Genomic DNA, 9434 nt, shown 5'->3' with positions numbered 1-9434 from the left:
GGACATCGTAGACCTGCTGCCACGCTGTTCAGGTCCTAGAGCTCAGGCTGCGTCCAAAATCACTCACTGCTCACCGACTGACTTTCATTTCCATGTGCCTCAGAATGTAGTCGGGATTCATGGACTCAAAAGTATCCCACAATGCATCGTGAAAATAAGAAATTGCTAATACAATTTTATGTTATAACATTTGAAGTGGCCGCTGAGTATTTTCTACAAATGCTAAAAGGTGTGCCTTATGTAAACATACGAGTAGTAACTTGGCATTACCAAACTTGAAGTATTGGAGCTCAAATTCTCAAACCTAATATGATTGTTTTTGATGGTTTAATTGTTATTTTTCTCATTCACTGTTATCTTAATCATTTCACTTTTTTTTAACGTTCTGCATCAAACATGCTGGATGAGGAAAAAACACCCAAATATGTTTTTGTACTTGTGTTTCCACAGATCTCTAAAAAGCTTTTATAGAAAGATATATCGAGTATTTTCAGAAGGAGTGTTTTTACATATGTGAGGCGTGTGGTTCAGTGGGTAGTGCGTTGGTGTTGGGATCACGAGGTCACAGGTTCAAACCCCACTGCAGTCGGCATGTCGTTGTGTCCCTGAGACGCTTCACCCCAAATTGCTCCTGTGGGGATTGTCCACAGTATTGAGTTTGTAAGTCACTTTGGATAAAAGTGTCTAACAAGTGTAATGTAATAATAACATATAGTGAGCGAGTGAATCATTTTGGACACAGCCTCTGCTCTAGAACAAAGACACAGCGGGGTTCTAAGTGATAGAACCCTTTTTAAAACATAGATTAAAAGGCAGCCATGTTCTAAACCCTCCAGGAGTTTTAGGCAAAAAATCTGTCTAAGCGTTCTGAACCTCTCTAGATTGTACGGGATGAGCGATGAACACAGCAGACCATTTCATCCAGCTCCTACGAGAGGAACTCTTTCTCCAGCTCGAAGACGGAGGGCCGCCCCGGGGAGCTCTGGATGCGGCAGAGCGGCACCGTGCAGTCTCGTTTCTGGCCCTCCGTGTCCATGTCCAGCAGCGAGCAGCCCATCCCCACGTCGGAGGACAGCACCACGCTTATGTTTTTAGCCGCCTTCTCCCCGGAGTAGTGGCCCAGGGAGTAGCTCTTGTTGCGCCCCCGCAGCAGGGCCCAGGCATGGGGTTTGGCCCTGAAGGACACCGGCCGGGGTCTGGAGAACGCCTCCCCTTTAGAGGGCTTCTCTGAAACCTCCTTGTCTTTCTGCTGCTTCTTCTGCGTGGAAGGAGGAGGCAGAGTGGCTGGACACAGAAGGAGGAGATACATTTGAGCATACATTCTATATTTTTAGGCCATACACACACATGCTTATTTCCCTTGAGCTTCCCCATGTTCTGTGATACTCACTATTGTGGTTGGTGGAGTATTTCTTCCTGCGCAGACGTGGCCCTGTGTTGTTGTTGTTGCTCTGCTCTGTCGGCTGGCTTTTGGTTTGCACTGGTGTCTGTGTGTTAGCTGCAGTCCTGTCATTCTGGCCTTCTGTAGGAACTGCTGTGATGGGCCCGGGTGTCTCTGTGTGATGATTGGCCGCCACAGGCTCCACCTTCCCCGGGCTGGTCTTCACCGCAGCCGCCTCCTGTGGCTGGCCGGGACACTTGTTGGAGTTGCATTCCATAATGGCCGACATGGAGATGAGATTGACCGGCTGAGCGGCGGCGGGGTTTGACGATGCCTCGTTTTTCTGGGGTCGTCCGCTCGGTGGCGAGGTGCTGCGGCGGAACCGCGTGGCCCGCTGAAAAAGCCCCTCCTTCTTCTTCTTCTCTTTCTCCTCGCGCTGGGGCTCGCAGTCCTCCACGGGAGCCGAGTTCTTGAGAGCTTCTCTGATGTCATAACCGAGCACCACTGAAGCCAGCAGCGCGCCGCAGCCGTAAAGCGCCGAGTCGGTCTTACGGCGCGTCGATGCCCGCTTCAGGCTGTTGGTGGGGGTGAGCTGGGGGGTGGTGGAGCTGGACGAGGTGGAGGTGGTGGTGTACGGGTCGTCCGGGGTGTCCGGGGCGCCGCCCTGACCTGCTGTGCCGATCCCAGAATCCCCCGACCCACAATGCCCGGCGGGGCTCTGAGGCTGCTGCTCGTCCCTCCACATAGGTAGATCAATGTACACCTGGTTGGGGAACTTGAGCTGCTTTGGCTTGGAGCTGTCAGGAGAATCCTGGGAGAAGGCCTCGTCTTTACCGCCGCCCGCTGGACACAGAAAGAGGAAATCAGTTATAAAGTATATATGATATGATATATTCTCAAAACCCCTTGTTTCAAAGACATGCGGTACGTATCAATATCCTTGGGAATACTGATTGCATTGCATACATGTGTTTTCCCCTGTTTAGGAATATCTTACGGCAGAGTAGATAGAGTTCCCTGCCACTTAACAACACATTAATGAATTGTGTTTGTCTGATAAACCTCAAAAACATGTAAAGTAAACTAAAAGTAAACAAACACTTAGATTTTTAAATATGTTCAGTCAACAGTTATTATTCACTTGAGGCATTTTAAAATGCACATCATCACAATGGATTTCCAGCGGACCTTGTTCAGTAAACAGGGCGGCGAGGGGGACAGACTTCTGGGATTTGACCAGGCTGGTGGACCAGGGGTTACTGCCGTCTGACAGAGGGCGCACTCTGAAAACAATTTGGACAAGAAAACATGAACATTTGAAAATGTTGACTTGTAGTAGCCTCTTGCTTGTGGTACGATGTTACCTTGTATTGTATATTTCTGTGTAAAAGAAAAACATATCACTTCCTATCTTAACATTTAGACATGAGGAGGTTATACTGTTTAGGGTCAGGAGCCAACAATGTGTGTACACTGTACCTCTCAGCAGCAGCAGGCCTCTCTTTGCTCTGGACTGAACTGGGGCCCCAGGTTCTTCCTTTCTTCTTGATTCCCTTTCTCACATCCTCAAACTCCTCCGGCCTGAAGGGGGTGCTGCGGCCCCATGTACGGTTGCTCTCATCTTGAGTTACTGTAAACACAGGACCATAAATGTTACCATAAACGAAAAACTACTGAAGGAGGATATCAGAAACCCCAGCCATGGCAGGAAATCCGTTTGTGATCTATCTCACTGCAAATATGTTGCAAAGATAAGTTAAAAAGTCTGAATACGCCAATCTCTCTTCAAAGTGGAGGGATTGAATGCCATTCTACACTTGATTGATATACGCTTTTAATTATTAACAGAGTTTAATTCAGGGAAGATTCAGATTTGTTGTGTATTAATTTAAGAACTTTTAAAAGCAAAGAGCTGAAGACACCAAAACCCCAAACGCTGTTGTTATAAAAGCTTTTTATAGCTGCGGGTTAGTCATTGTGAAAGTGTGAGTGAAAAGATGGTCCACCAAAGATTTCCGGGCAACAGACTCGGGCCAGTACATACCAGTATGTTTTAAAAAAAGGGCCAATTATTTTTATTCCAACCAAATAATATAAAAAGATTAAAGAACAAATATGAAAGCTGACGGCCCAAGTCTGTGGCAATAACCTCATCATTAAAGTACCTGTGGAACAATTTTAAACAGCAGCAAAAACACCAAAGTTTTGTTAAAAGGATCACATCAGGGAAACCTTGTCAATCATCACATACAGTCCCAGTGAAAGCTGTTAGGCCTCAAACCCTACTGTCAGTGAGCCGAGCATCACATGCAGCGCTTGGTGCTGTTAGCCATACGCTCTGCATGTGGTTAGCCAATAGCTTGCCTTTCCTCCTGAGCCCGCAGGAAGTTGTGAGCTCGCTGGTCAGATCAACTTCCTGTTGGTAAACATACAAACTGTCCTTTCGCATGTGGGACGTCACTGAGGAGGAAAACATGCATGTTACCTCTGACCAACTTCAAGGATTCAAGGCTTTAATTGTCCTTTGCCCATAGCTACAGTGTCGTTATGACAAATACATTCTTAGGTCACAGGCCAACAATAACTATCCAATGTTTAACTAAGCTAGGAGCCTACTTCAAAATGCGCTGTGAAACACAACATGAGGTAAAGATTAGTTAAACAGAAGAAGGTCTGTGAATTGTGGCTAATCATAACAAACACAGTCTAAAGACCAGCATCAACCATTAATGCTCAAGAGGAATTTGTTCCAGTTATTGCAAGGGCGTTGGTGCGAGACTAACAACATCATCCAACTGTTCAAACAACTGGCTGACAACTTGTGGCTCTGGAGCTTTTGTTCACAGGGCTCTAGCCATTGTGACACGGTTCCCATTTTCCCAGTTCACATGGCACTCTCAGAGAGCTGATGTGATTTATTAACAACACTAACATGTGTTTAATAAAACACTGATTTGACTTAATCCAGGTGGAGGAGAAGATCAGACCTCACACTGAGGTAAACTACAGACTTACGCTGAATGGCTCGTAGGCGGGGGATGAGGGTGGGACTGCTGGGGGGAGAGGTGCTGGCGCTGTGAAGGCTGCGCCTCTTGTCCATGGAGGGCGACGCCTGCACCGTGATCTTATGCTGGAAGTCTGGAAAGCCAAAATGCACAAGCACATATGGTCATTAAAATCGCAGAACACTAAGTAAAATGTTTGCACAATCCAAATGTTGCACCACTGGCGCACAAATACTATCCAAATGTGGGGACGGGGACGGGGAAGGCGTGCGGTGCCCCCACAAATAAAATCAAATTATGTGGGAAACACTGCATACTATAAGGATTTGAGATAATTAAAAAACACCCCAGAATTATCAAAACAGTGGAATGGTCTCTAACTTTGTATCAATAGGCGCTTTCACACCAGAGTACTTTTCCCAGGAATAGTTCCGATAGTTCTTGGGTTTTTTGCGTTCACACCAAAAAGATCTGGAGCTAGAACTTTTTGTATTGAACCTTTCCACCCCTTTTCAGTGCCTGCTAGAGAGGTGGTACTTTCCTGGGGAGGAAAAGGTTCCAATTTCTGATTGGCTGGGCGGATTGCAAACCACGCCCCGTAAAACTCGGAAACGTTTTTGTGAAGCCGCCATTTTATTTGCTGGCATTAGCATTATTAGCATTAGCCCAGCGCACCAATGGAGAGAGACTCACTTATGGCAACACAAAAGAAAACGTGGGAGCAGTGGAGTGATGAGGAGGTGTTGGCGTTCTGGCAATTTACTCGGAAGGCTTCAGTAGAAGCTGCTGGGAGTCCCAGCAGCTTCTACTGAAGCCAGTCCCCAACTCCTGGGACTTCCGGCCGGGGACTTCGGGTGGCAGTATACGCCGTGAAGTTGTTTGCGGCCTGCCAGTAAACCCAAAGCAGAAGAAGAAGAAGTGACGTCAGCGGCTCCCCTCAGGTACTTATTCCGGTGTGAACGCAATTTACTAGATAGTTCCAGGAAATAAAAGTTCCAGGAACTATTCCAGGGAAAAGTACTTGGGTGTGGAAGCGCCTAATGTCTGGAAATGAAGGAATAATAAAATAATGAATAAAACCTGGTCAAGACAACTATCCACTCACCTGAGGGCAGGCTGATGCGGTTTCCATCCTTCAGTTTGAGGCGGGAACGTTTGAATTTGCCTTTCCTCTTCTTCACGTTGGGCTTATCTTTGTTGAGCTGGAAGATGAGGATGTTGAGCTCTCTCTCCAGCACGTTGATCTCCCGCTCCGCCAGCTGCTGCTCCCGTCTCTTCAGCAGCTCCTCCTGAGACTTCTGCTGGAGGGCGGCCCTCGTTAGCTCCTCTTCTCTGGAACGTAGCTCCTGGAGGAACCAGGTGTTAAGACACATAATGGTTAGAGAGAGAGAGGCACACAGGCTTCTGTTGTCATGGGTACACCGACACACTGACAGGCCCAGGGAAACAGTTGTTTATGTTTCAGGACGATGGGCATCAGTTTATGTTATCTACAACTGAACACAAAGACAGACTATCTTCAGCTCCAGTGAGCCCTGTTACAGGTTACAACAGATGGGTAGAGTCTTTAAAACAGAGGCAGTCACGTTGCATGTAGGGATGCCAGCGATTATTCAAATATTCGTTACAGTCTCCATAATCGAAAATTATTTTTAAAATTCGATTTTATTTATATGCGGGGGTGCGGGTGCGTCGAATAATCGATTATTATTTGCCAGAGCTGTCCGATTTTCGATTTTGATCATGGTCAGTTTCTGGCATCCCTAGTTGCATGATGGGTAATGTAGGTGTAAACAAAAGTCATGCACAAAAAAACCACTTTATGTCTGGTTCTACTACAGTGCTCTTTTGATTTATTTGAAATCATATTTAAATTGTTTACACAGAGAGAATACCGTATGGATCCAGAAAGTATTTTAAAGCCCACTCTGGATTATTATTAAACTGTGAGGTACTTAGTCATGTTTATGTTTGATGTGTGCTCCTTGTCAAATGTTTGAATAAAAAGTAGTTTTCCTAACGTCCATACATGGCCACGTGGATATTCAGGTTTGCAAATATTCCCACAAAACGAGAAAAGCTCTTGCAGACAGACGGCTGTGAGACGGGCGTGAGTGTTAGCTGACTGCTCGATAACTCCCTCGATAACATGTCGGTTTCAGGAGATTACTGCCTGCTGTTTCAGGCCGTGTTACAAAGCTAACCAGTCTCGTCTCCTCCCATGGCTTACTCTTTCTTTATTCCCTCCATTTTCCTTTGAATTGCTCTCAGCTGAGTTATAATAATCCTTACTGGATGACTTCCATAAAGCAGCTTTACAGTGAAGCCACCCACCTAGAAAACAGTGTGACGTTTACAGGAAATGTGCTGATGTAGTGGATACAACAACATGAAATATTATGGAACTTGCGATGGGAAGATGTTAGATTAGGCCTAAAGTTATTTAGTTATTTATTCCCTTAATTCTTGGAAATCTTTAAAAAGCGGGCAAACTATTTAAGGTTTTTATGTCATTGTGAGGCATATAACTCTATCAGTGTTAAAGGTCCCATGTCATGCTTTTCTGGTTATTACCCGTCCCCTTGTGTGTTATGAAGGTTTTTATGCATGTAAACGGTCTGCGAGTCAAAAACCTCAAAGTACACCCTGTAACGAGTAAAACTCTAACACAGAAAATACCTGTCTATGCTCCCCCAGAACGCCTCGTTGGACATTTTCTTTTTCAATTTTTTTCTTCCGGGTACTAAGTGACGTAAAGACGACTGGTCAAAATGGACCAATCCGTGGAGCCGTTACGTCCAGGATTGTCCACGGACTTCCTCACACACACACTCAATCTTTTCTCAGCTGCAGCTCCGCCGATTTCTCCTCCCTGAGACGGCTGGACGCAGCGAGGCTGTGAGTCGCTGTGTGTTCGGGATGGTTTCGCTGTTTCTCGTTGTCTCGCAGACGGCCACTGGGCTCATAGGGAGGGGGGGGGGCAGGAGCTCCAACAAGCCGTTTAGGACAGAAAGTGAATACACATACAGAGATGCTGTATGAGAAACCAATGTGAGTTTGGAAAATTGCACAATATAAATCTATTTTAGTATACCTCATGAATGGAATTGTGACCAGTAGAAATGGCCATGACATGGGACCTTTAAGTGTTTAAGTAGTAAGTGTAAGTTAGTGTTAAAACGGTGGTTTAGCATCAGGTAGAATACATACATTTATAATGCAAACACAATCCAAATGATTAAATATACGGCACAAAGTAATTATTTTAAAACAAAAAACAACACCTGTAGAGTTTTCCGTATCCGTGTCATTCAGTTGACCATGCGTTGATCCAGCTCTGTGTGCTGATCCTGCTGTTTTCTACAAACACTAATTAACCCCCCCCTCTTTAATCCAGCGATGGGGTATTTAAACAGGAAGCAGATTAAGGTCTTAACAAGGGGAAGTACGCCAAAGCACCTTGGCATTAATCACTTGTTTTTATAAATGGCGATTAGCTTTTCCACTGAAAGTAACCAATTAAGGCTTTTAGTCCGTTAAAAGCTGTCCCAGGCAACTCTGCATGGTTAGACTAAATGGTTATGATGGACCGTTCAACATGTAGAGAAAGTACAATAAGGATAGGTTTCTATGGTGTAATGTCTACCTTCTCTTTGGTCCTGAGCTCATCAAACATCTCCTGGATCTCCACCCGCCAGTCGTCCTGCATGCTGTGGAAGGAGTCCTGCGGCATGGTGGCCATCACCGCCTCCTCGATGGCCGACAGCTGCTCCAGGATGCAGGAGAAGGAGGGACGCACGTGGGGGTCTTGGTCCCAGCATTCTGGACACAAACAATGCAATGAAGAGATTGACACATGTGTTTTTCCAGTAATGGGATATTCCCAAATAGACCTGGAGGCAAGCTCTGACAGTTATTGACTAAGAATATGCCTAAGAATAAGAAGTCTACCCAAAATCTGTAAAGGAAACATTTGACCCAACATCCCACACATATTGACTAATGAAAAACTAGTAGAATAATTGAATTGAAAGCAAATGAGCCCTGTGTGTACAGCTACCTTAATGTATAAACAATAAGTAATAGAAACAGGCTAGTTTAATGGCTGTCCAATGTTTTTACAAGTATAACTAAAGACAAAGCCGATTTTATGTTTTATTGATAGTAATATGGTTAATTAAGGGATAATGTTTTTGTCTAGAATTGTGTACTGAGAAAAATACATTTTTGATGAATATGGAACTTTGTTTTCAACGTATAAAAACGTATCTATACATTATAATCCTCATGCAGTTGGTCAAGTGTGAAATTCAAATAAAACAATAAACAAAATATATTTGAAATTCTTTTTTCTAACGTATTTACCTTCCATTAGCTTGGCGAAGGGTTCTGGGCAGGTGGAGGGGATTGGTAGCGTTAATTTATTGACCGCCACACCGTAGGCAACAGCAAGGCCGTCTATCCCGCGATACGGCACCTCCCCTGTCAACAGCTCCCACAGCAAGACTCCATAGCTGGATGACGCACAGACAAAGGAAGGAAAAGGTGAGTAAAGGAGAGGGAGAGATATTAAACAAAATTAATTGGTAATAATGTCAGGCAAATGACTAACAGAAGGTATTTTATTCTGAAGTATGCTCTCTCATACCTCCAGACGTCACTGCCTTTGGAGAAGAGCGATGACTTGATGACCTCGGGGGCCATCCAGGAGTACGTGCCTGCAGCTGACATTTTTGTGGTTCTGTGCCACTCCCTGGCAAGGCCAAAATCTGTGATCTTCAAGGTCTTCCTCCCGATGTCGTCATTCTCAATCGTTTCAAATAATAAAACTGAAAAGAGAGAGGTGTACGTTAGGGAGGGGCCGTGGAAGAGACTGGAAGTGGGAAGGAGGCAGAAAGGGAAGATAAAAAAAGATCAGATGAGGGCATAACAAGCGATGAGTGATGAGGAAGGGAAAAGTGGAAAGACAGGATTGGGATGAGAGACACATGTGAGGGGGGTTAGAGGAGAAAGGAGAAAGACAAGTGAAGAGAAAAGGAGATACAAAG

At 45.1% G+C, this 9434-nt stretch overlaps 1 protein-coding gene across 2 annotated transcripts in view; it reads right to left on the bottom strand.

The window, feature by feature from the left end:
* Window positions 1–640: 640 nt before the first annotated feature.
* Window positions 641–9434, bottom strand: part of map3k21 (mitogen-activated protein kinase kinase kinase 21) — a 19483-nt gene continuing 10689 nt past the window's right edge. The window contains exons 2-11 of one of the 2 annotated variants that reach the window (XM_010772411.1): window positions 9035–9215; window positions 8752–8900; window positions 8033–8208; window positions 5492–5732; window positions 4397–4519; window positions 3746–3841; window positions 2861–3011; window positions 2570–2664; window positions 1391–2224; window positions 641–1284 (exon numbers count right to left, since the gene is read on the bottom strand). In XM_010772411.1, the coding sequence (XP_010770713.1) occupies window positions 929–1284; window positions 1391–2224; window positions 2570–2664; window positions 2861–3011; window positions 3746–3841; window positions 4397–4519; window positions 5492–5732; window positions 8033–8208; window positions 8752–8900; window positions 9035–9215 (2402 nt within the window). In that variant the 3' untranslated portion in view covers window positions 641–928. The remainder of the gene's footprint in view (window positions 1285–1390; window positions 2225–2569; window positions 2665–2860; window positions 3012–3745; window positions 3842–4396; window positions 4520–5491; window positions 5733–8032; window positions 8209–8751; window positions 8901–9034; window positions 9216–9434) is intronic. The other variant, XM_010772412.1, reaches the window with a different exon arrangement.

The sequence above is a fragment of the Notothenia coriiceps genome, unplaced genomic scaffold (genome assembly GCF_000735185.1).
Source record: "Notothenia coriiceps isolate Sejong01 unplaced genomic scaffold, NC01 NC01_scaffold00011183, whole genome shotgun sequence".
NCBI lineage: Eukaryota > Metazoa > Chordata > Actinopteri > Perciformes > Nototheniidae > Notothenia > Notothenia coriiceps.
This window is presented reverse-complemented; position numbering and strand designations above follow the sequence as displayed.